The sequence below is a fragment of the Rhodamnia argentea genome, chromosome 10, assembly GCF_020921035.1.
Source record: "Rhodamnia argentea isolate NSW1041297 chromosome 10, ASM2092103v1, whole genome shotgun sequence".
Classification (NCBI taxonomy): Eukaryota; Viridiplantae; Streptophyta; class Magnoliopsida; order Myrtales; family Myrtaceae; genus Rhodamnia; species Rhodamnia argentea.
Window position 1 is genome coordinate 12,244,211 of NC_063159.1, and position 27,211 is coordinate 12,271,421.

General features: G+C 43.2%; 3 protein-coding genes across 3 annotated transcripts; 1 reads left to right on the forward strand and 2 right to left on the reverse strand.

Annotated features, from left to right (window-relative positions):
• The first annotated feature begins 1,806 nt into the window (after positions 1 to 1,806).
• LOC115753899 (transcription repressor OFP13-like) lies at positions 1,807 to 2,986 on the forward strand. Its single transcript, XM_048271475.1, has one exon. It carries the CDS (start codon positions 1,947 to 1,949, stop codon positions 2,871 to 2,873), a length of 927 nt encoding a protein of 308 aa, XP_048127432.1. The 5' UTR covers positions 1,807 to 1,946; the 3' UTR covers positions 2,874 to 2,986.
• An 11,090-nt stretch (positions 2,987 to 14,076) lies between these two features.
• Positions 14,077 to 16,291, reverse strand: LOC115753885 (DNA-directed RNA polymerases II, IV and V subunit 12). The gene is made up of 3 exons (XM_030692738.2): positions 16,146 to 16,291; positions 15,908 to 16,000; positions 14,077 to 14,354 (listed from the first exon to the last, which is right to left on the reverse strand). The coding sequence occupies exons 1-3, from the start codon at positions 16,183 to 16,185 to the stop codon at positions 14,332 to 14,334; spliced, it is 156 nt and encodes a 51-aa protein (XP_030548598.1). The 5' UTR covers positions 16,186 to 16,291; the 3' UTR covers positions 14,077 to 14,331.
• A 9,510-nt stretch (positions 16,292 to 25,801) lies between these two features.
• Positions 25,802 to 26,986, reverse strand: LOC115753884 (transcription repressor OFP6-like). Its single transcript, XM_030692737.2, has one exon. The coding sequence runs from the start codon at positions 26,982 to 26,984 to the stop codon at positions 26,196 to 26,198; it is 789 nt and encodes a 262-aa protein (XP_030548597.2). The 5' UTR covers positions 26,985 to 26,986; the 3' UTR covers positions 25,802 to 26,195.
• Between the last annotated feature and the right edge of the window lie 225 nt (positions 26,987 to 27,211).

Consider the following 27,211-nt stretch of genomic DNA (forward strand, 5'->3'; position numbering starts at 1 on the left):
TCGCCCAATTGACGGCTAAGGTACAGGAACTAAATATATCATTAACTGGCAGTATAGATAAGATCGCTTCTCTCCCTAAGAAAGGAAATCCGATGGCATTAAATTTGCCCCTCTCGCCCCCGTTGCTGGACAACCTATGCGCACATGGAATCATCCCTTTGCTTCTTCCTCTCGTGGAAGTAAATTTCTGTCATGGTTTGCACGATTTCTTTTGGCATAAAACGATCTTGATTCTCCTCCGGAGCCTCAGGGAGAATTACTAAAAAAGTCTTAAAATCTATTTCAATTATGTCGATTCAATCTTAAACTTATTTGTTGTCAATTGAATTCTAAACCTTTTGTATTTGTGTCAATTCGGTCTATTCAGCCAAGAGATCGTTGACATGGACGTCGTCCGTCTTACGTGGTGCGGTCGGCGCACACATAGATAATTTTGAATAATATTTAATATTTTTCAAAAAAACATTATTTTTTCGACCTTGCCGGTTAAAGTAAAAGGGGAAGAAACAAAAAAGAAAGAGAAAGAAAAGAAAAAGTAAATAAATAATTCGAAGAAATATTAAAATATTATTGAAAATTATTCAATCTAGAACCGGCATCACTACATAGGATGCTTGGCATTCATATTAGCGATTTCCGATCAAAATTTGTCGGATTAACTGAATTAACAGAAATACAAGTGGTTTAGGACTCAATTGTAAATAAAAAAAAATTAAGACTAACTCAACTATAATAATTTAGGACCTTTTTGGTAATTTTTCTCCTAGCCTTGGGTAGCATGCGTAGGTTATGGAGTCAGATCCAAAACTTTTCATTATATATATAGTTCTATGTTTGAGCTATCGAGAAGACTTTGCCATGGACCTAGCCCTACTTTTCTCACTAAATACAATATTATTCATAATAATGAGATTCAATAACTCCGGACAATATTGAACATTGTATTCAATATTCACTGTGTCATGGATATCCCCATGTGAATCACGAGAATATTGTACGTAGATATGTGAATAGCAAATAAGCCCCTTTTTTCTAAAATAATTTTCCTTTTATTTTCATTTTACCGGTTCTTGAGACCTCCAATCCGGTTCCAGATTCCGAAAATTGAGAACCTATCCGATTTATAATTGGGACCACCAATCCGGTTCTCGATTCCTAAGGGCATCCGTCCGATTTCGATCCTCGATTCTTGAGAAATCAGACCAACTCGGATCATGCTCACCCGCATCGATACTTAAGCTACGTCCGAGATTGTGGAGCATCTCATCGGAGCAGTGTTCCCGGTCCATGGATATTCCACCAGCAAAAGCTTTATTTACGTTCGAAACCAAATTCCGAAACCCTTTGCTTCTCCCTCTCGCGGAATTAATCATCGTGACCATTTTGACCGGCAAATTAGAAAGACTTTTACATCCCTAAACATCGGGCTTCACAATGTCAGTACCACTCGTGCCGTGTTGCTACGACCGTACCATTCGTGCGGTTGCTCTCTCATGTCTTTACTCAATCAAAGGAACGACATGAGAAAACTTAGGTTAGACGGATGTTAAAAATGTCCTAAAAGTTGATTTAGGTTAGTGAAGAAAAAGACAAGATACATTTCCATATCGGACGTTAAGGAAGGCTCTTTTATTATAGTTAGTGAGTGAACAGTTTAAACGAAATTTTATTCCGGAAAGGACCCCACCAGTCCCCTCCTCCTCCTATCGCTCCAAATACTCGTGTCCCCAAAACTCCCCCCCACTTGTCTCCTCTTTAAAACTCTCTTCAAACCCCACGGTCTCTCTCTCTCTCTCTCTCTCTCTCTCTCTCCCTCCTTTGTTACTGGCCATTAATGCCTGCATATCATATGGAGTAGACAAAGGTAGATCCAGAGCACCCTCCAACGACAATCCAAATCCAAATCCAAATCCAACCTCATCAGACCCAGATTCCACCCAGAGAAGATGAAACTCCTCTCCCTCTCTTCCAAGAACAACCACCACTACGCAGTCCCCGACATGGCATCGACCTGGCCGTGGCCTTACTGCCACCAACCCCGCACCCTCTCCTTCCGCGACGCCGACCCCGTCTTCAAGACGATCAACTCCGCCTTCGACACCTCCGGCTCCCCCTCCTTCCACGTCGCCGCCCCCTCCTCGGAAGAGTCCCCTAGCTTCTCCACCGCCCCTTCCGAGCTGCCCGATGACCAGGCCAACGACGACGCCGACGTCGAGTCCCTCATCCGCGGCGCCCGCTCCGAGCGCCGGCTCTTCTTCGAGCCGAGCCGGGGCGACACCAGCTCCATCCTCGCCGACCAGCGCTCCATGTCGAATGCGAGAGCGAATGAAGACGGTTGCGAGGCGAACGAGGGCGAGGGCGAGGACGACCCCGACGACGACGACGTGGAGTTTAAGAAGGAGAAGGTGACGCTGCTGGCGATGGAGTCGAGAGACCCGTACGAGGACTTCAGGAAGTCGATGGAGGAGATGGTGGAGGCTCACGGCATCAAGAGCGACGACTGGCCGCTCCTCGAAGAGCTCCTCTGTTGGTACTTGCGGGTCAACGACCGGGACAACCACGGCTACATCTACGGCGCCTTCGTGGACTTGCTCGTCCACGGCGATCGCCGCTGCCGCCGCCGCCGCCGCCGTCGTCAGTGCCGCCTCCCCGGCCACCATTCTCCTTCGTCCTCGTTGTCTCTGTACAACACCTCGTCCCCGTCGCTGTCCTCCTCTTCATCGTCGTCCTCCTCGTCCGCGCCCCGCGTCTCCGCTTCGGAAGCAGAGGAAACCGTCAGCAGCGAAAGCACGCCAGGCTCCTCCTCCTCCTCGGCCTCGTCGTCGGGAGTCTCTTTGGAGGTGGTGGAAGACGAAGGGCGACATGCGTCGTAGTCCTTCCTCAAACCTTCCGGGAGTATGATCGACGAAACTCGTTAGAAAAAATCAATGTACGTATTCTGCATTTGGTCGGGGCCAAAATTAATGGTAGCTGAAGGGTTTTTGATGAGTCTCAACTGCCACGAGCAGCTTCTCTATCTCTCCCTCATCGTCCCATATTGACACGATTATTTTGGTTTCTGATGCCTATCGAACGAATGACCAATATCTGCTTTTCGTACCCGGCAATGAACGTAACATTTAAAATAAAAGAAGGCAAATGCTGATCTCGATTGCATCAGGTTGGAACGTTGGGTTCAAGATGTTCCGAAAGATTCAGATAGATGTCCGGATCATGCAAATGGGTCTTTTCCCTTTACAAGGAGCTGCCTGAATCTATCTATGGTAAAAAAAAAACAAAGAGGAAATTTCACCGTACGTGGTCGGATGTGATTGTTTTGTTACTTTCACTGCACTAGCATCGCTAACATCTTTGTGACAATTGTGGAAAACATTAAGAAGAGAGAGAGAGAGAGAGAGGGAGGAAGGAGATGGTCCAAATCTCTGACACTCTTTACGAAAGACATTTTATTTTAAATTTTTGGTCTTTTTTGCTTCAACGGCATCGCCAGGAATTTATTACGCACTGGTGAAAATTTACTTGGCCTCCTCCTCCTCCCCCCCCTTCGCTAACCACCGGGACACGGGAATATTTAATGAGGGCTGTGCCACGTGGGTGCCAAGTCTTTCGTGCACCGCCAATCACGGACGTGCACGTGTGCCCACGGGGGGCAAAGTCGTATTCACCCTTGGATCTGTGCTCGGGAATTGGGCACAAATATCAGCAACTTTTGCCAACATTAAATTGGCCTAATTTCCCTTGAAAGGAACCCTTAGCTTTAGGTCCGATCCAAATCCTGTCCCGAACTTTTTTTTGTTGTCTAAAATATTTTCTAACTTTTAGGCCTAGTTTCAATTTCTTATTGAATATTTTTAGTTTAGAAAATTTCCAAACTCTTGGTTCAATCCGAAATTTTCCCCGAATTTCTTTTGTTTAGAGAAAAATTTTTATCGATTTTCAATCTAATATCAGATCTGTCCCCCTTAACCATCTGTCCGAAAATCACCTAGCTTTTTAATGTGGCATTCCCACATCTGTAACAAATCACGAGAAATGGGTAGTTGCCCGAAAATTTATTTCCAAAATGAAACCTTTCTTTCAAATTAAAAACTAAGGAAATCAAATACGGCTAACGACCATTTTTGTACGAAGGGCCCCAATGATGGCAAATTCGAGACCAGAGTTAAAGTTACATAATTTCTATTAGACAAAAAAAAAAAGAGTCGGACAAATTTAGTTTAGACCTAAAGTCGCGAATCTGCTGTAGACAAAAAATAAATTTAGAACAGAATTTGGAGTGGACCTAAAGTTGAGTTTTCTTTTAATGTTTTTAAGGGAATTTAGCTCATTAAATCTGTTAGACCAAATCCATCATGAGGTGGAGATGACACGAGGATCGGGGGGGAGATCGGGGCCGTTGAATTTGAAATGGGGTGGTCGGTTGTCAACGTCAAATGGCGAAAGCAACAAGTCCAGCGCAGAATTTTGGCGCGGTCCCTCGCACACTCGGACCGCCCGCCCGCCCACCCCTTTCCCCTGCAAACGGCAGCTCAACATGAACTGGAACTGCGCTCTCTCTCTCTCTAAGAGAAAAATGTCTCTACTCGACAAAGTCGAACAATGGTGGGAGTTTGAGAATATACACTCCGGCGACAATAGAATTCTGTAGTTTCGATTACCGGGGGGATCGTAAAAAGAACAGGGTTGGAAATCACAGGCCGATTACCGTTCGTTCGGGGCCTGTGGCAGAGTTCGACAATGGAGCAGCCTCGTGTTGGCCGCCCTAGGGACCCTGATTGAAACTTAAGGTGTGTCGAGTCCGGATAGATTGACTTCGACCGATCTTGACAAACTACAGCATCTCTCACTCGTGACATCGACACCGAACCGAGGGATTCGATAACAAGATCGGTCCTTGTCATAGTTGATCGATCCCATTCGACCTTTCGATGTCGCTAACCATTTGCGGGCACGTTGTCTACCACGAAACAATGGCCAAAAAGGGCATATAATGCATGGACTATCGAGGGCCTAGCTACACGGTCTTGTGCTATGGCCAAAGGGATCTTAAGCCATGAAACTTTTTACTACTTCTGTTTCCATAGGGCGTCTCCTCTACTCACGATATCCCACTCCAAGTCCATACAGGTCGAGTAAGACAGCCACCCGAGTCTCGGTTGAATGCCCCCCCGAACATGGGTAGTGCATTCGCACGAATCTTTAGCTGTTATGAGCGAGACGAGCAGGTGATCATCGAGTGTAAGAAGGGGAAAGACAGCAATCCGAGCTGCCATTCAGCCTTTGTGATTCCTGCAGAAAGACATTCAGATAAAAAAGTGGTCTTATCTCTCTGTTTTTTTTTTCTTTTCGAATTTGGGGGTTGTGCTCCTTTCATTGTCATTCCTTGGTGTTTCTTGATTTGTACTTGAATTTTTGCACGAGAAGGTCGGGGGGACCTTTCTTTTAGATGGTCCTCATCACCTCGTCTTCCTCTCTCTCTCTCGCGGGACACACACAGGCACAGGCACAGGCACAGACGCAAACACAAACACAAGCACGAGATGATGTTCGGATATATTAAGAGAAAGTGACGCTGCTGTGGGGAGAGGAGAATGTCTCTGCCAGTAATTTATTTCAGTGGGCGCGAAGAGAGCACAGTTTTCTTTGCATTAAATCTCTATCTCTCTCTCTCTCGGTCGCTACAGATCTTTGGCACCCGAGTGAATAAGAGTGAAACAAAAAAACTGGTGGAAAGACGAGAAGGGAAAAGGAACGAAAGGGGGGACTTGTTACATGCCGGAAGTTGGATATGGCGCGGTGGAAACGAGTGACGTCGCGAGTTACATTTGCAAGCGTGCAAGACTTAGATATGTCAAAATGGATCATACGCCTATTTTTTTAACACATATATGATGAGTCGAGTTGTTAAATAAGTCCGTTATATTCGATAAATAGGTCGCAAATGTGTTTAAACTTTATATGTGTGTTAAATGGATCGTAACTATGTCGTAAATGAGCTTACAACTAATTTAGACTTAACTCGTTTCTACGACTTTCTCTTCGTTTTCTCTCGATCTCGTACTCACTTATTATGCACCCTCACATCGGTTTAGATATGAGTTTTATTAGATTGGGTTGAATATATAAGAGCTTTAAGAATGTGATTCAATTTGGGTATGTGTCGCTAGATTTGCATTGCAATAAAATGATTAAAATGAATCTATCTGAGCAAAACCATTTAGGACTCGACCCGCACCCGGACCCGGACCCAACTTGACCGATCCATCCATTCGACGGATCTAGCAAGAATGGAAAGAAATCTCTCTACTTCAGAATTTTTAGCTAGTCGAAGGATTATGCTCGATTGAGTCGAAGCCATCCGATGACCATAAAAACGTGGCGGATACACCATTCATATGTTATTGACCCCGACTAACATTACGATCTTTAAGCATTTCGAGGTGTATAATTGGCACGATCATGTTATGGGCGTTAAAAAAAACCTTTATTGTCAACGAGGGCTCTCTGTTCAAGATGAGTAATTTAATTATATGATCATAATATCATATGTCTGTATACATATAGACAAGTAGACGCATCGGATACAATATCTGAGCTAATAAGATTCTGGTCAAAAGCGGCGAAGCTTCTAAACCTTGTGCCCCGGCGCATTTTCCTTCTCTCATCACCATGATCAATGCAAAACCCTAATTTAAGTACAATTGCTAGTTGGGTTAGGTCTTTCCTGATTTGTCAATTATTTAATTTACCCTATTATAAAAATGGCCTGCAGACATTAACTGTCGTTTCTGACATTAAAGAGAGTTCACATTTTTTTTTTAAACATGTTTGTGACCTTTCATACGTTCTAGCAGCTCGATAATTGATGATCTTGTGGGCTCAGAAATTCTTGCCATGTGTTTGCTATGCGGAAGTTACGTGTTCCAATGTGCATCCATGAGGAATTCAAAATTGTCGAATCCAATCGATTCGAACCTAAACCACACCAAAAGAACTTTAAAGATCAGAGTTGGAGAACTCCAAATGGTGCAGCTGCTTTGAAGCTCAAGTAAATTATAGGGATGAATGAAGATTGGATTGCTAATCTGACTTACTAGGTTACATTTAATTTGTTGATTAAGTAGGATGTTCAAGCATTCAATCAAAGTCCATGACAATATTTAAATTATGTTCGTATATGAAAGTAGAGATTTTCGTTGTTCATGACATCAAACAAAAATATAATTTCAAACACATAGTGAACATATTGAAAGAAATCCAAATTTTACACAATCAACGCAAGACTTACGACTTGACACGTCTTGATAAATTCCTAACAAAAAAGAACATGTTTATCGCATAAAAAAGGTGATGACATGAATGCGATATTTGATGATACGATAATGCTTGACAGCTCGACACCTATAAATGAGGAATTAAATATTCATTTTTTTCCTCGGCGTAAAACTTTATATAATATAAGGAGAATTCATTAAGCCAATATTTATGTACCGTAATAGTGTAAGTTCAAAAACGATTATTACCTCTAGTAATTCGCTGATTGAATAGATGGCTCGCCTGTTTAGGACTCGAATATGGGATTAGGAGGGGGGGAAAAAACGTATTTAACTCCAGGCTCAGACAGACAAACCAGCATTGGAGACATTTAATCTCCAGGCTTTAGCTTGTCAAAACCTGGGAGAACCCAAATCACATTTAAACTTCCCTGTCCGTAATTAAGTGGCTAATCAAACCAAGACCCTAGTGTCTCCCCCCAAATTAATGAGCTCTTCAATTACCGAGAAACATCGAGAGAATCCGTGTGAAAATTGATGTGTGACGAAACGGCATCGGACTTGGTGCGACCTGCTTTTCTTTTCTCTAAGCAATGTCTGACTCTCAAGCCCGTGAAGACAGCACGTTCCGGACTAGTACAATGACACAAGTTACGGTCCTCAGCTCCATAGATGTAACCGAGTGTAGGACTAGTCTTCGCTTTCGATGAAATTAAAGACTACTTTGCGTCTGATGTGAGCTTATTTGACGGCTTGGAAGATGAAGTATAGTTTGATTTTCCCCATTTGGACAGCACAGCGCTCGATGCGGACCGGAGATTTCGTGACCCAACCAACTGAAGAGATGAGATGGCCTAGATGATCGGTTAGACAAGAAGTGTATCGGACTCGAGAGTTTTCAGTAAAATTCTAAAATGATCCTAGGGACAACGTATATTCAAGATACTTCTTGTATTTAATGGGTTTGCCTGGTAGGTAGTGGTCTTGTATTTAAAAAGGCATACAGTAGTTGGGGAGAGTATATCTCAACTGTTTAATCAATAATCAAAAGGTGATTAATGGTAATAATTGAAAGGCATCATATATATAAATAAAGTGTTCTCTCTTCATTTTAATCATCCTCGTCATTCTTTCCTAAAGTTTCTCTTTCGAAACACTTTATTTCTCTAGGATCGGGTAAGTTAGTGAGCAATAGATCCTTAAGAAAAGGTTTAGCTTAGGCGACCCAACGAACCAAAGAAATGCTAAGTTGTAGCACAATCTCGAACTCAAGTATCGGCCCGTGATAGGTGGACTATAGCCATGGATACACTCAAATGCCGTTCGTGGAAAGGAAGAAATTCTTGGATCCGAGAAGGCCTTTGCATTGGGACCCTTTGGACGATTACGCGTCATTACCCAAAACAGAAGAAGAAATGGGCCGGAGGACTTGGCTCGTGAACGTTCGTGCAGTGGTTTTGGTGCTGCTCGACAATCAAAATGCCACGACAGAGGGCCACTTGAACTCGATCAACTCGTGAAACAGAAGTCCCTAGGACAATTAGAATGGGCAGCCTTGTTCAACTCGAGCCCATCGAAATTTAATTCTCTGTCTAGCGCCCCTGGACGACCCCCAGTTTGGGTCACGGCGGTTCACCGTCCTGCCCCGATTAGCTAATTGCTGGAACTCGAGACCACTCGGTGGCCGATCCCGTCCTTACATGTCGAGTTTTAACTAATCAGGTAGCGTCCAGTGAGGCTTTGCAAGATATCCCTAGATAATCGTGGTGGAGAAACCTTCCAAATAGACTTCTCTTTTAAACGTCCGGTGAGGCTTTGCAAGCGAAGTCGCCGAGAATCTCTTTCGGAGAAGAAGTTGCGAAGGACGTCTCGGAGTGTTTATACCGCTTTGTGTGGCAGATCGTGGGCTACCGGCCCATTGGATCAATCTATTCTCACGTTGTGTTGGGCCGATTTCGACCTGATATTCAGATCCATCAGCATCGAACCAAGGGGGATCGTTATACAGGTCTATCTGCCCAATTTGACGCTCTTTGCTTTTGATGAAAGCACCTTGAATTAGGGGCCATCGTCGATCCAATCTGGTCCCAACTAAGAAACGGGAGCCGGATCAATAGAACCGCTTCCCAATTTTCGAAATCGGGAACCGGACAAGAGGTGCTTGGAATCAGACCGGACCAAACCGATCGGTCCGAGCCGATTCCTAGGGTGTCCAGTGAAACTGGTCCTATGTGCTTGAAACACATATTTACACATTTCAAAATGTGTAGAAGTAGCCTTAATAATTAAAAGTTTAAATGATTTCTTTAAAGATTTTTAAGAAATAATATAATATTTTTTTAAAAAAAATCTATCCAATCTGAATGGGTGGTTCCACCCCTAGAATCGAGAATCGGGCTGAAAATTATCGCTTCCAATTTTATGGAACAAGGAATAGGATCGAACCGACAAGTTCGGTTCGGTTTAGGCAGTTTTCGATCCAATCGGTTATTTTTTTTGTCTAGTTCTAAAGTTAGTTTCTTCAAAATTCTCGTGTTGGCACTCAAAATAATCTTCCCGTCGGAACATGTGTTGTGCACGAGAGGAGTCGACACACATGCAAAACACGTGAGGGATCGATACACGTGATAAACGCATGAGAAGCAGCATTTTGATAGAGTATGAAGAAAGCACGTGTAGAGCACGTGAGAATGCTGATAAATGTTGATTGATGGGACTACTAAGCAAGCTATGGATATTGTCAAAGGGAAGCACTACTCATTCAAGTAAAGATAAGGCCGCATTGTGGAGCATATCAAGGATAGATAAGGCAAGTTCAAGCTATTAACACGGGCGCCAATGAAAGGTAATCCCTGAACCTTGGCCCAATGAATTTAGTCCTATGTGGACCTGTCAAAATGGGTCTAAAACCCATTTATTAACCCAAATTTATTGACATAGGAAATAAATGGATCACCTAAAATGTGCAAGCCAACCATGAATGGGTTGTAGATGGACGAGTCTAAATAAATGGATCTTAAATGTGTTCTGTTATGAACCCATTTACAACCCATTTAAGCCTTAACCCATTTACAATTAAAAGCCTTGCTCCCACGTTGCATGTCGTTCCCACGAACGGCATCTTCTTCTTCTTCTTCAATTCTTTACCTCACTCTTCATTCAGCATGGATCTTGTTCACTGCCACCCCATCGCCTTCGCCGCCACCAACTCCGGTTGCGAAGATTGTTTCTGATTAATCGTCAAGGAAGTCCTAAAACTCGTCAAGGAAACGTATGTTCATTTCTCTTGTCAAGGAAGTCCCGAGCCTCGAGATTTGCCGAACGCCGAAAAGCTCGAGGCTCGGGCGATCCCGGCGAGACCGAGCCGGCCTTAGGTGGGAGAGCCCAAGTGAGCTCGAGGTTGGCTAGGAGCTGGCGAGCCCCGAGATTGCGAGCCTCGAGCGAGCTTGAGATTTACGTAGGATGCGCTCGGTTGCGGGGCTTCCCGCCATTATCGAAGCCTTGCAATCGGCGGACGGAGGAGGGAGGCACGGCCGGAGTTGCAAACGGAGGAGGGAGGCGTAGCCACAGTTGCAAATGGAGGAGGGAGGTTGCAGATGAAGGAGGGGGGAAGAAAAAGGAAAAAAAAAAGAGAAAATAAAATAAAAACATTTTATAAAAATTAAAAAATGTTACTAAATTTATAGAAATTAAAAAATTGAAAATATAAATATATAAGTGTTTAGTAATATGGGTCGAGTCGGGTATTTGTTGAGTCCGATATCGATCAAGAAATTTGCACTACGCATAAATGGGTCATAAACGGGTTAATGGTTAATTTGGGTTGGATCATTTAATACTCGTTTGATAAGTCTAGTCCTATGATTCTTAAACTTTTAATTTATTCAATATTGAACTTAGACTTTTGATTCATGTTCAATGTAATTTCTGTTTATATGAAAATGTTCAATATAGTCCTTCTATTATTTTAAGATCATGGACAATAAACTATGGACTCAATTGAATATGTATCAAAAGTTCATGGACTACATTGAACAAATTAAAAGTTGAAGGATCACATTGCACATAGGGCTAAAATTCAAAGACCAATTTTGTCATTTTTCCACAATGCTTGTGTTGATGTGTCTTGCAATGCTATAGCTTTGTTAATTAGCTATTTTGTCGCGTATTACAAGGGTGATTATAATGTGATATTATGGATCAATCAATGTTTATTTGTCTAGAGTGAGGCGGGGGAGTTGTCACAACGCACCAAATACATCGACATGGTCCCAAAAGAAGGAAAAAAAACACAAAAATGAATATACCGTAAGGATGTAAAACAAGAAAGGGCCAAATCCCAAGTTAAATTGAACTCTTCTAGTGCTCAATTCTTTAGCAAGATTTTCACAATTTTTCTCGTTTAGTCAAAAGCATCACGTTCGTCCCATCGTTACGTAGCCAGCGGAAAACAAACAATGAAGAGGTGATTCTCAAGCAGCTGGATGTTTTGGGAGAATCCGAACGCGAGTCGCAATCTAGCTTGCTCCGAACAGCACGCTGCTCGGACTTGGGGCCAGTTGACATCCAGGGTCCGGTTCCAATAAAGAGAATAGCAAGAATTGAAGGAAGACAAGAACAATGGACATTCAGATACCACCTCGTCAATCTTCCATCTCTTCTTCATTGGAACTGGAAGATTCAGTGTAGAATGAATGATTCCGCCGTCCCCATATCGGCAAGAGGAAGAAACCACACGCATGCAAACAGAGGAGCACCCCTATCGTATCGCTTTTCCTGATGAGTAGGACTAGTGATGACGGAATGGAGACGTGGGACGGGAATGAGAAGACCAGGGAGTCACACTCCTGACGTCGCTAGCATTGGGAGTCCGTCTTTTGTTTTCAAAAGGGCTATCTATGGAGATAAGGGCACAACAAGTACCACAACTTTCGTACGGCGTTCACTTGAGCGTCATAAATTTTTTTCGATTATTTGAGTATCACAACTCGGGTACGATGCTTACTTAAATATCACAACTTTTTTTTTTTATCACTTTAGTGCAATATTACTTTTCAATTTATCACTTGGGTGCCATAATTTTTTAAAAGCGTTCAGCACAAATATTATGCCACATCGGATTTACGGCACTTAGGTGAACATTTTAAAAAAGAATTGATACTTAAGCGATTGATTGAAAGTTATGATATTCAAGTGAACGTTCTTTAAATGATATGACACTTAAGTGGTCGAGAAAAAAGCTACGGCACTTAAGTGAGTGCCATCTAAAAGTTATGACACTTATTCTGCTGCCTATGTATCATGATCCGCAAGAGTGTCGAAGTTGTCAAAGGAAAGAAAATCTCATCAAAAGGACTATATGTTTTGCCCTACGAGTCCTAATCCTAGCAAACAGCCTACGATTCTTGTTGGCTAAGTTTGATTTTAGCTAAAGCCGATACCCAAATTGTAACGGGGGGTGTGCATGATCCGAGCCGGTCTGATCCCGATATGGAACCGAGGACTGGACCTGTAGTCTCGATCCTCAAATTTTCAAGATTGGGGACCGGACCGGACTAAGACCGGCTGTCCGGCCCCAGTCCTAGTCCGGTCTCATTGGGACCGCTAACACCAACAACTTATAAAAATCTAACCTTTAGATCTAAACTTATAACTTTTAATCTCAACCATCCAACCTAATAAGACATACACATAACTATTGTACAACTATCACGTAAGATCGAAGCGACCAAGCGAGGATAGAGATGAGGAGAGGAAGCGAAGAGTCGATGATGCTAGTGTCCACGGTAGGTCTCGCCAATGGCTACAAGATGCTAGTAGAGCGACGATGCCAACGAACGAGAAATGGAACCGCGAGACGAGCAAGCGCTTGACAAAGCTACGTTGCGAAAGCAAGACGCAAGCGTTGAGCAAGAGGAGTAAGTGTCGAGCAGTAGATAGAAAAATTAGATTAAATAGTTCTTAAAAAATTTCTAATTTTTTTTCTAATTTTGTGTGTGTGTATATATATATAATGAATTGCTAGTAGTAGAATATTATTCTCGTCAAACTTAAACCTAACTTATAATTATATATAATTTAAGCGGTTTGGTTCAATCTGGTCCCGTCCATCATGGAACCGAGGGCTGGACCGCCCGATCACCGATCCCATCTATCGAGAATGAGGACCAAACTGCCCCCCTCAAGGACTATACCAACTAGGCCGCGACGGTCAATCTAGTCCCTGTCCAGTTCAAGCCGATTCGAACCAGTTTGCTCATCCCTAATTGCAACTTGTGTTTAATGGGCCCCGGGCAACAAAGTAAGGTGAAACGGGGTACCCAAAAAATAATGCCTTGCAAAATAGGTCATGAATGATCGCTTAAATGACGCATTTTTTCAACTCATTTGGCATTCTAAGACTAGAGCCGGGCTTGAGACATGGTTCAAAAACAACTCAAAAGGCCCAAACTCAGACCCATGCACTTCTGTGTTCTCCTGTTTTGGCCGATCTCTCCTCTGCTGGTAGCTTTGTTGTTTTACAATTGGAATCATCCGCAGCAAGTCGAAGCCTTTATGTCCTTCTCTCTTCAATCTTCATTGCTCTCGACGCTACGCTAGTGCTTCAAATCGAACCGTTCGTGCTTCTCTCTGGTCCCTAGTCTCATCGCTAGTGAACCTCAAAGTTACAATTGACTCTCTTCTTTATTCGGTAAGTGCTACCGCTGGAACCCCAGACCAATGTCTCCTCTAACTAATAAAGAAGATAGAAAAAAATGAGTTAAAATGAGAGGTAACTGCCATGCAGTCTTGTAAGCATGAAAAAATGAGTTAATTGACAAACAAAAACCGCTCCTACCGGATAAAAAGAAGTCAAACAAACTGGTGTCATGATACACATTTAATAGGGACTCAAAATATATCAACATTATCCACACTCTTGACAAGTTGGCACCACAAATGCTTGCAAGACTGCATAGCAGTTACCTCTCGTTTCTTCATGACTACCATCCAAAGACATACCACATATCCAGTCACGACGACAAAGAAGTCTGTATGGAAACTGAAGCCCACGTCCTCAACGGGCCTCATACTGAATAACTGCAAGAATTCACCAATCAAAAGAGGTAAGCAATTGTCTGTTCCAAGAAAGAGAAGTAGAAAGAACAGAGAAATATTAAGTTCAAGAACATCAAATAAGGGCTAGAGTTTATTTAAGACACTAGTGAGAGCATACTCAGCCCCATGACAATCATATCACATGCATGGGTCGATGGAAGTTGCAGAATATTTAAAGGCAAACGAGTATCCTTCCCTAAAACCTCATCAACCACAAGAAGTATGGTCCCCAAGTCCAATTCAGGTTAGAGAACTTCAAACTGAACTCGCGTGAATCTGATAATTGTGCACTTTCGATCTTGAATATAATAAGACCATGGATCCAAGTACCAAAATCACTGTGTCAACTGAGAAAAGACTCTGTATTAGAGGGTTATGAGTCTATTACAATCAAACCCAGGAGCCCATAAGCCACCAATTCCATAGAGTTCAGGTTTCAAAAGCTTTAAGGGCATAGACCTTCACTGCAGATTCATAATGATAAAATCAGTTGGCCCTCTTTCTTTAGAGATGATCTTAAGCGGTACAACCCAGACAGGCGAGCTTGTAATTTCTCCAACCAAAAAAATGAAAAGCAATCTTCACAAATTCAAGCAGACAAACAATCATGGAGCATAAACAAAAAAATTTCAAAAAGATTCAAGACATGTTTTAACTTTATGAAATCAACGATCCTTCTTGCATATGTACCTATGTGGCAATATCCCATTGTCAAGTGAGGCTTTGCAAGATATCCCTAGATAATCATGATTGAGAAACCTTCCAAATAAACTTCTCCTTCGTAGAATGGTTTATTTAAAATAGAGAGCTCAATACACAAAACTAAAGCAAATTGACTTTGCGTACATGCAACATTGAAAACCACTAGGATCCCGATAAAAAGCTAAAGATCTAAAGATTCTAGAAGCTTTTTAACCGGACTCTTCACACACATAACATGATTCTCTAGGTACTAGTACTACGAGTCCATTCAACAAAAAAGAATCCTCTAATCCCGGTCTTATGTCGTCATCTATTATCCATCATACAAAAGGAGCACTCCTTCAAAGAAAAAAGAGAAAGGGGAAACAACTCTCCAAAAGATGTTGCTCCAAACTACTTGTCGAAGTTCCTCATAATAACAAGTGTAGACAATTTCATTCATGGTAACTTGCTATGAGACCTTGCGATGCCGGCTAGGTTATTCCATTCCACAATGGCTGCAAGCTGCCAAACACAATTCATTCAGGCTCAATCTACAGCAAAACCCTGTGTACCAACACAAGAAGGTCACTCCAAGCCGAGTTAGCACCAATCGAACTTAAGCTTAATTCGGCTCCATGGACAACCGAGGAACCCAGCTCACCACATCCCAACTAGCAGGAGAAGTCAACAACCAAGACTATCCATTCCAAAAGGCAATTGCTCCCTCAGTTTGAGGATCGCAATTCACAGTCATCCAGATAAGCACAAGTCCATAAATAACATAAACTGCCGAACAGAGCGCGAATAAAAAAGACTCGTGGTCGAGCAAACTCAGGGCGACGGGAGCTTACTTCGGCGGGTTCGCTTCTTGTAGAGGATGCGGTACCCGCACTCTCTACACTGGATGACGTCCCCAGGCTTCAGCGTGTTCTCCATGCCGCAATCTGCACGCCATTATCAACCACCACCACCACCTCAATACAAATCAAAACCCACCAAAAGCACAGAACAGCAGAACTACAAACCGGGAAACCACTGAAGCATCAAAACAGATATGAATCGAGAAGAAGAAGAAGAAGAAACACTTGCCTCCACAGATGTAGCTGACCGGTTCAGGCTGAGGGTCCATGGATTCTCTTAGGGTGGTGCGAGCTGTGAGCGAAGTCCGGAGATTTCTTCAGATCTCTTTTGGAGAAGAAGGTGCACAGGACGCCTCGGGAGGGTTTATACCACTTGGGGTTTCTAATCGTGGGCTACCGGCCCATTGTATCAAACTATTCTCACATTGTGTTGGGCCCATTTCGACCCGATATTCGGATCCATCGGAATCGGACCGAGACGGATCATTATAGGTTAGCCGTTAGCGTCTTTAGTACTATGCCGATTGTGATTAGAGTCGAAAGGAGTTCACAGACCAAAAGAAACTAAACATCTGGCTTGTTAATGATCCAAAGGGCGAGAAAAATAAAACTCTTATGTGCGTTCCCTGGACCCAGGCACGTTCCTCCCGAATCAAGAATTCTACCGGTGCTACACAGTGCATCACTCATCAAATACTGCCATCAAACACAGCTATCACTCATCAGAGTTTCCCCAGAAATCAGAAATTTTACCACATAAGCTGAGGCGAGTTGAGGAGGCGAGGCGAGCTGAGACGAGGCCGGTGGCCGCGAGGCGGCGAGCCGTGGCGAGTCGAGGGGAGGTGAGTCAGGCGACAGACGATGCGAGACAGCGTCACAGAGCGCGAAGGTCGCGAAGAGAGGAGACGCGAACAGAGAGGGGAGGTCGCGAGTCAGAGGCTCAGAGCAGAGACGGATATTATGGATCAATCAATGTTTATTTGTCTAGAGTGAGGCGGGGGAGTTGTCACAACGCACCAAATACATCGACATGGTCCCAAAAGAAGGAAAAAAACACAAAAATGAATATACCGTAAGGATGCAAAACAAGAAAGGGCCAAATCCCAAGTCAAATTGAAACTCTTCCAGTGCTCTATTCTTTAGCAAGATTGTCACAATTTTTCTCGTTTAGTCAAAAGCATCACGTTCGTCCCATCGTTACGTAGCCAGCGGAAAACAAACAATGAAGAGGTGATTCTCAAGCAGCTGGATGTTTTGGGAGAATCCGAACCCGAGTCGCAATCTAGCTCGCTCCGAACAGCACGCTGCTAAGACTTGGGGCCAGTTGACATCCAGGGTCCGGTTCCAATGAAGAGAATAGCAAGAATTGAAGGAAGACAAGAACAACGGACATTCAGATACCACCTCGTCAATCTTCCATCTCTTCTTCATTGGAACTGGAAGATTCAGTGTAGAATGAATGATTCCGCCGTCCCCATATCGGCAAGAGGAAGAAACCACACGCATGCAAACAGAGGAGCACCCCTATCGTATCGCTTTTCTTGATGAGTAGGACTAGTGATGATGGAATGGAGACGTGGGACAGGAGCGAGAAGACAAGGGATTCACATTCCTGACGTCGCTAACAACGGAAGTCCGTCTATTGTTTTCAAAAGGGCTATCTACGGGAATAAGGACACAACAAATGCCACAACTTTCGTACGGCACTCACTTGAGTGCCATAACTTTTTTTCGATTGCTTAAGTGTTATAACTCATGTACGACGCTCACTTAAGTACCACAACTTTTTTTTTAATCATTTCAATGCAATATGATTTTTCAATCAATCACTTGAGTGTCATAACCTTTTAAAAGCGTTCAACACAAATGTTATGCCACATCGGATTTACGGCATTCGGGTGAACGTTTTAAAAAAGAATTGACACTTAAGTGATCGATCGAAAGTTATGACATTCAAATGAACATTCTTTAGAGGATATGAAATTTAAGTGGTCAAGAAAAAAGTTACGGTACTTAAGTGAGTGCCATATGAAAGTTATAGCACTTATCCCATTGTCTATGTATCGTGACTCGCAAGAGTGTCGAAGTTGTCAAAGGAAAGAAAATCTCATCAAAAGGAGGACATGTTTTGCCCTACGAGTCCCAACCCTGGTGAACAGTCCGCGATTCTTGTTGGCTAAGTTTGATTTTAGCTAGAGCCGATAGCCAAATTGTAACTAGGGGTGTGTATGGTCCGAGCTGGTTCGATCCCGATATGGAACCGAGAACCAGTAGTCTCGATCCTCAAATTTTCAAGACGGGGGACCGGACTGGGACCGGACTAGACCGGGACCGGTGGTTCGACACTAGCGACTTAAAGAATCTAATATTTGGGAGAGAAGTGTAAAAAAAGTATTAAACCTATTGCATTAGTACCAATTCGATTCGCAAACCTTTTTTGTTGCTAATTTAGTCATAAACCTTTTCCATTGGTGCCAATTAAGTCTTAAACCTTTTATTGGTGCTAATTTAGTCCTAAACCTTATGTATTGTTGTTGTCGTCAATTCAGTCCTAAATCTTTTATATTTATACCAATTGAGTTAATCCGGCCAATTTTAACCGAAAATCGCTCATCAAAATTTCCCTAGAAATCAGAAATTTTACCACAGAAGTTGAGGCGAGTTGAGGAGGCGAGGCGAGCTGAGACGAGGCCGGTTGCCGCGAGGCGGCGAGCCGTGATGCGTCGAGGGGAGGCGAGTCAGGCGACAGACGATGCGAGACAGAGTCACAGAGCGCCAAGGTCGCGAAGAGAGGAGAGGTCGCGAGTCAGAGGCTCAGAGCAGAGACGGAGGAGGAGAGATCCAAAATTAGAGTTGGGTCTTTCTCGTTTTGACCTTTTTGGCCCTTAAAAAAATGAGAAGTTGCCAACCTTACCCCTGTCGCTCGCGTGTCCGGACGTGTCCGGCGGTGTCCGAATCTGTGTCCATGCTACAGAGGCTGCAGCATTAAGACCATGCATGCTGATGCAGCAGCAACGCAGTAACTCGGCCCCATTTGGGGAAGACGGAGCCGAACCCTGTCTCTGATTCTCGGCTAAACGAGTGAGACAAAAATTCATGAAGGCCCACCTCATCATGACTCTGCCGGTCGCTCGATGCCCATCATCAATTGAGTTTCGAGATCTTCGGCTCATCGAGTGCGCCCCGCCCTCTGGACCGATCTGATTCTGACCTTTATAGCTTATTAAAAGCCGGGGACGGGACCCATTTCACACTAGTCGAATCCTACGGGCACTTTGCGTATCCCGGCCAGCGTGAACAACTTTCAATGTGGATCTCAGGCTTTACTAGTCCTGTTATTGTTCACGAGTCAATATCAAACGCCATCCCTTCTCCATTAAGGAATTGCGTGTCGCCGTTACGACGTGCGATAATTGCCACGACCCGGGAAATTATGAATGGTTGCTGTAATTGGTTTTTTTTTTATTGCATTGCGTGGGTTGTACGTAATTCCTGAAAGTCAAGCTACCAAAAATTATTTAACTATTGCTTTGTTTCTGGCTCGCAAGTGGAGATTTTTCGACCTTTTTCTAGGTCCAGGACAACTTCGACTATACATGGGCCATTGTCCGACACGAGACAACCAACATTTGAGGCTTGGATAGGAAGTTCGGCCCGGGAGGGAATAAGGACTTCGATTGATTTTCAATGCCCTCGTTACACGTATCACGAGATAGACAGTGCATAGTTCGGAAGTCCGCAGGTACTGTGAATCCTCTGACTCCTAATCAGGTTGCCTTCCCAGGTCTCGCCGGATGTCCCGATAATCTCAATCTAAATTTCCAAAACAAGCCACGTTTACATGAAAGGGAAATTGTCGAAAAAGTCCTAAACCTATTGCATTCTCACCAATTCAGTGCTGAACATTTTAATTGCTGATAAATCTTTTTATATTTTGTCAATTGAGTCTGTCCGATCAATTTCGAAGAGAAATTGCTAAACGTAGATGCCCATTGTCTCACGTGACATGAATGGCGCTCACGTGAACGACCTTTAATCATATTTTAATATATTTATAATTTTTTTTTTAAGAAAACAAAAAGTAAAGAAGGAATACAGGAGAGAAGAGAAGAGAGTCCGGGCTAACCTCAACGCCTTCCGCCATGGAAGAGTTCACATCGCATCCTTGTCTAGGGGACCAAAGGCAGGATAGTCCCCTCGCATGACTTGTAGCCTTTTGACTGACTCGAGAGTCAAAAAGATCAGCTTCTCTGAAATCCATGGCCTGGACAGTTTTGGAGCTCATTCTGCTCCTCCGATGGCGGGCCCCCGGGACCACCACGAAAGTTAGCGTTCGCTTTTGCGAGTGCTTTAGGGTTTTGCTTAGGCTGGGGGACAGCAGCCGGCGAAGACCAGACAGCAGATGAGTCTCGATTCACAAAAACGAACATGGAATGCTTTACAGAAAAAGGAAAAGACGCCGCGGTCCTATGATTACCTGTCTGTGTTTGGTTCCTTTTAAGGTCGTCCTTGAGGAACGGATTGTAATCCTTCTATTTGCTGAGTAAGAGTAAAGATTTGCTTCTACATTCTAGACTTTTAGAGAAGGGTTTTTTTTTTTTTTTTGGGTCAATCTCTTCTTAATAAGATTCGTTCTTGCTTTTCTTCCCCCTTATGAGCCCAAAAGATAGAAGAGAAAGACTAACTTGTGGCTCCTCCCGCGACGTTAATCGCATGAATCGAGTCGATAATCACGACTCTTCATAAACGTGGATCTCGTGAAAATCAAAGGGTTATAGCCGCCGGCCATGACCTATGGATCATGGTCCACACGCATAGTTTCCCTTGGCATGGCAATGGAACCCCGACTACTTGTTAGGGTTTACGATTTTTCCATGGAGGGCCGCTTAAAGAGCGGGCGGTTTGGTCCTGTCCGGTCCGAGCGGTTCCCGGTTCGATTGGCTAGTCTTGCTCACCCCGGATACAAGTGTTTAAAGAGGAAAAAATTACCAAAAAAAATCACAAACCTATTGCAATTATGTCTATTCAATTCTAAACATTTTTGCATTCATGTCAATTTAGTTCTAAAGCCTTTGTATTTGTGTCAATTCATATTTCTAGCTAATTTTGGCCGAAAATTTCTAACACGATTTGATTGGTGCTAATGTGGCCAATTTTTAATAATATTTATTTTTGTATATTTTATATTTTATTTCCATATTTCTTTTTGTTTTCTCCTCTTACGCTTCCTCCTCTGACTAGCGAAGCTCGCCCCTTCTTATCATCGGCGAGGCCGGCCTCGCTAGGGGTGGGAGGCCTCACCTTTGGCGGGTCACCAAGCTTGGTGGCTGGCTAGAGGAGGAAGAAGAAGAGGAGAGAAAACAAAGAAGTAAAAGGAAAAAATAATTAAAAAAATATTATTTAAAATTAGCCATGTCAGAGCCGACCGACATATATTGATTAGAAGGACCGAATTAGCACAAATGCAAAATGTTCAGGGCTGAACCGATAAAAAAAAAGATTTACTATTGAATTGACACAATTGCAATATATTTGTGACTTTTTTGATAATTTTTTTTTCTCTATAAGCACTCTTATATGAGGGTGAACAAGACGAACCGATTGAACCGGGAACCGCCCGGACCGGACAGCACTAAACTGCCTTGTTCGGTCCGATTCCCGATTTCATAAAATTGTTATCGATGATTTTCATTCCGAATCCTAGTTTTAGGAGGGAACCGGACTGCCTAGACCAGACCAACTGTTATTTATTTATCTATTTTAATTATTTCGGTCCGGTTCTCGATTCCAGAAACTAGGAAATGGTCCTTCCGGTTTGGTTCCCGATTCCTAAGTGGGACCGGACCGGACCGGACTGAGAACCATTCGCGCCCTACTTGTGCATTGTACTCACATACCACGAGTTCCCTCTCATTAGGTGAATACTATGCTATATGAGGAGAGAATGCAATAGAACATGATTTTTTGTAAGAATGAATCGTTAAAGCGCTCCGATCGGGCATTTAAACTCTGAGAGTACCCTGAACCGTCACACGGTTTACAATAACCTTCTAATATCGACTCCCATTTGTAAAGTGCAAGCTACTCAATAAAAAAGGAAAAATCAACAGAAATCTTTTACACGAAAGAGGGTACTTCTCAATCAAAAGGACTCGAGTAAATAAAAAGAAAACACTTAGTCAAAATTCATGTCGATTCTCTCTTTTCCTTTGTCTGGCCGTGGTCCTTTCAGTTTGCTGCTGCTGCTGCTGCTTCATTATTATTCTTTGCTCTTTCGCTTTGTTCACAAAGATGTCGACCACTAACATGCACAAAAGCTAAGGGAGAGAGAGAGAGTAGAGTGGACGATAAAAGCTTCTTTTTACTGGGGGGGCAGTAAACGAAAACACAGGTGGCTACTGTGTTCAGTAGATTTAGATTTTGTGCCCAGAAACTGGTCCCGACTAAACAACAAAGTTTGACATAATTCTCGTTTTTTTTCGTACCCATAAACCGGAAGCAGACTCTTTATTTTTTTGACTGCGTTTCTGCGCATTGGCTTTTGCAGCTCTCTTGCCACATTCATAATTGCAGAGAGAAAGAGAGAGAGTCGCTGCTCCTTCTTCAATGGGCTTAAATGAAAGGCTCTCTCTCTCTCTCCACTAAACTATCATGAAGATTCCCTGTGCTTCATTTGACTAACGCTCGAAACTAGACAGCAAATGCATTTATTCTAATTTATTATCAGACAACTGTATTTATATGCTTATATGTGCTGTAATGATATAAGGGTTTTGTCCAACATGATTAACGACACTTTGTCTATATTATCTCTCTCTCTCTCTCTCGATCTCGAACATTTCTAATCTGTTCATTGAAAGGCATCCTTTTATTTAACAAGATTAACCAATGTCCAGAGGGCACTCGTTAATAAGATCTATCCCATAATACAAGGTTAGAAGGCGAGCGGATGGGATCTTACTCGATGTATGTGGACAGAACGATCTCATCGGTGGAGGAGAAATACGAGTAACTTTACTGATGAGAATAACGAAAGAGAAAATAAGAAGAGGGTGTTCTTTTTGGGTAGCTTTATTAACGAGCGCGTCAGAAGACTTCGATTAATTTACGTCCATGCAGCCCAAGGATATTAGGGCAAAAAAAAACCAAAAAGAGTTTGCCCTACATGTTTCAGCGCCTTATGAAATGTGAGAAAGTGCACGTATTTCTACTCACTCAAAGCCTTGATCACTGTGTTGAGAAAACAGTTGTTAGTCAAGCTCCTTTCTGCTAAGCACCACTTAATTATTGTTTAAGCAGTTGATGCGGCGATTTTGCCCATTTCTTAAGCACGCATGGGGGTGGGATTAAAGTATTGTCGAATGCTCGCTTGGACTGCTTGGGAAATCCCCTTGGGATTTAAAAGTACATTTGGGGAAAGCTGCATGAACTAAAAATAACATGAAAATGACAGAAACTTTGGCGCTCAAAGCTTATTCTCATGCGTGAAGCCAGTGGAGGAGGATCCAACTTTGTTTATCTATTGTTCAGAACGTTCTATTACCTGACAAGAGATGCCATTTCTTCTCTCTTTAATTGATTTTCACGCACGACTATGAAGCCAATAATCATCTCCTGCAGTGTCGCTTATTTACTTGGTTACCCTGGCTTAAAAACGAGGATCACAGTCATCCGTTCAAATTCTACCAAGGTCCGATCGGTTGCGCCGATGAAAGTACGGAGGCATCGTCCTCGTTAAGGCTGGCATTCCATGAGATGGATAATGGTTACGAGATTCGTACTTAAAATGCTAATGGCTTTAGGGTTTCGTGCGCAATGGCAAATGACAGAAGAAGTTGCAGCAGCGCAAAGGGTAAATTGCATTGCAGTTTGTGGCAGCAGGGTTGCTATTTCTTTCCGTTTACGCTTTTATGGTGGTCTCCAATGCAACTGGGGACAGTGCTGGGAAAATGAACAAGTCAGTCCCCAAATCATGCACGACATCTTTTCATTTAAAAGGCATTAAAATCGAATTTGTCTCTTGCGAAACACCATTCAAATCCCGATGCCTTCTTAGCTTTTCCCACAAAACTTTCATCACTTCGAAGCAGCGTCTGTCTGCCTGCTATGCCCCACCCTCCTTGGGCTCCTACAGTCCGGACCAGTCCTCCTCTCAGGTTGGCATCTACGGGGCATGTCTAATCTCATCTCTTTTTTCTTTTTTTCTTTCTTGGGTCGAGTTTTGATCTCATCTTTGAGATGTAGGTTTTTAAATGCGTTCTTAAATGCTACATTGTGGAATATCATACGTCGCTAACAATTCGATACACTTACGTTTACTCAACTAAAGAGTAAAGTTTATGATTTCTAATGAATGGGTGGTATTTCTCGCATTTATGTGTACTCAATTTTTGAAAATCAAGCCATTTCTTATTCTACCTAGCAAGGGCTCGAGGGCACTACTATCGAATCCCTATTAAATTAAAATGTTAATATCATGAAAAACCCTAAACCGATACATTTGTGATAAAGTTATCCCAAACTATTTTTTTGACCATAAAAAAAATCTAAACCGATGCACCCGTGACAAATTTACCCCAAACTAGTATACATATAACAAATTTGCCCTCAATTAGTTTCGTTAAATTTTACCATCAAATTGCTGAGTTAGATGATACATGCCAATTAACGTGTACCGATTTGGGATTTTTTTCCCTTTGTTTGTCACGGGTGTATCAATTTAGGATTTTTCGTAATATTAACTCAATTTAACAAAAACTAAAGTAAGGTAAATTTGTCACAAATGTACCAATTTAGGATTTTTGGAGGTCAAAAAAATAGTTTGAGGTAAATTTATCACAAGTGTACCAGTTTAAGATTTTTCGTAATCGAAAAAATAATTTTGGATAAATTTATCATAGGTGTATCAATTTGGGGTTTTTTGTAGTATTAACCCTAAATTAAGATACAAGAACCACAAAAAACCTCAAACTATACCCATGTCACACACTCGTACAATAATAACTCATTTGCAACATGCATGTTCCGAAAGAGTTTGTCATTGAGATTAGGGGACTAGAGTTCTGAGCTCATTCATGCATTCTCGATTCCGAACTTGATTATTTCGACATGGCAAAAGCAACTCTTGCCCAACAAAGGAGGCTTACTTCTTCTTTTTTCGGGAAAATTACCTTCATAAATATTTAAATTTAGCCAATTTAATCCTTGACGGCCGACTTCGGGCCTCTCGCTAGAATCTGACAACCACCGAGGGACGACCTCACTTGAAGTTGGCGAGATCAACCTCCTCACCGGCCTTTGCCTGTGTCCGGTCGTTGAGAATTGAATTGACCGGACTAAAATGTTTAAGATTTGAATTGATGCCCATATAATAAGTTTAGAATTCTTTTGGTAATATTGGCTTTTTTTCTTTTTCTACAATTATTTGCACTTAATAAAAGCCAACGAACTTATCGACAGAATTGTACTCGGTGACTCGGGCAACCCCAATTAGTGACAGAGCTCAAGTTTCGATTTCTGGAACCCAAAGAGAAGTAAACTCCAGATTGTTGCATCACCTGACCAAAAGCTTCGAATCTTTCTAAAAACCGTATCAGATCAGATGAAAAACGACTCTTCAATCTGTCGAGCAGACACGAACACGCACGTACACGTCGAATCTCATCGTACAAAGACATCACGCGAACGGCACACGGGCCTTAAATTGTCGCCCCGACCACAATGCAGGAAATGCATAATGGAAAAAAATAATAATACCGATCGTCATAATATTATCAGAAACAATATAATTTTAATCATAAATTCACACGTCATTACCACTTGTTTTACATAAAATACTCATTAATTGAAAAACTATTAGATCATAAATAATTTACAATACTAAACATCTAACCATCTCCAGTCTCACTTCATTTCCATACCAAAAAAAAAAAAACACAAAAGGGGAAAACGAAGGTCGGCTTTAATGGCCAACCTCCCAAAACACGCAGCTCTCCATTTTCGGCGCTGTAATGATAGTCACAGTTGCATGCCAAACGCAAGAACCTCAAAATCCCAGAAAAGAAAAGAAAAAGTTAACACGAGAAAGAACTAAGAAGAACTAGTTCTGCCTTCTTCATACACAGACAAACCTAACTGCGAGGTCAAACTAGAGCATGTTCAACTAACATTGTTAACGGTTAAACACAATTACACGGAGAGACTGGGTTTGCTTTGCATAGCGACGGCGACAGGCTATCTCGTCGGCGCGGACAGTTAGTCGATTCCTCAACCCACCCTCCTAAAACTCCCAGGACTTGGGAGCGAAGTGCAAGAGAGGGGAGTGGTGGCCGGTGGCGGGGCGGGCGCAGAAGACGCCGTTCCAGATCTCCGTGAAGGCGCGGACGATGACGCCGTGGTAGTAGGGGGAGTTGAGCTGGAGGAAGCAGTTGAGGAGCTCCCGGAGGTCGTCCTTGGTGTAGATTTGGTTCTCCAGGATCATCTGCAGCATGGAGTGCCGGAAGTCCAAGTACGGGTCGTGCGAATCCTTCTCCACCGCCACCCCCTCCTCGTCGATCCTCCCGAACCCCCTCACCGCCTTTGCCGACCTCGCCACGTCCGCCTCCGCGTCCAGCAGGTACTGCAGGGAGTGGTCGGCGGCAGCGGCCGCACAGGGGGAGTCGGTGGTGGTGGAGGAGGAGTGGGAGTGGGAGAGGAAGCGCCTGTGGTGGTTGGAGGAGGAGGAGGCGGAGGCGGAGGCGGAGGAGGAGGAGGATGACGGTTTGGGCTTCGAGCTGGGTTTGAGGAGGGAGTGGAGGAAGAGCTTGGGCTTCCGGCAGCTGCAGCCGACGTCGACGGCGACTGTGTTGAGGAGGAGCCTCCTCCGGCTGTTGCTGCCGTTTGACATTGCAGTAGTCAGAGTTAGAGAGAGAGAGAGAGAGAGAGAGATGGAGAGAAAGTGTTGGGGGTCGGGAAAGGATGAAGAGAGTGTGCGAGCGAGTGCGCATAAATAATGTGCATGTGAGGACCGGGGGAGGTGGGGGGAAGTCCCTCTCGCTGCTATCATTACAGGGCTGTCGTTGTTCATCATGACAGTTTTTATCTCGACTCTCCGACTTGCAACTTGATGATGATTTCGACCCTTTTGTGAAATTCGAGGATTGAGCGACCAATGTGACCATGCACCCTCCACGAAGTTATAATAATTTGATAGCTACAAAAAGAAAAAAAGAAATGTTCAGCTTGAGTCACAACACCTCGCAGAGGCTTTCCGGATCTTCTCGGAATGGTAAATTTACCTCTATCGCTATCGTCGAC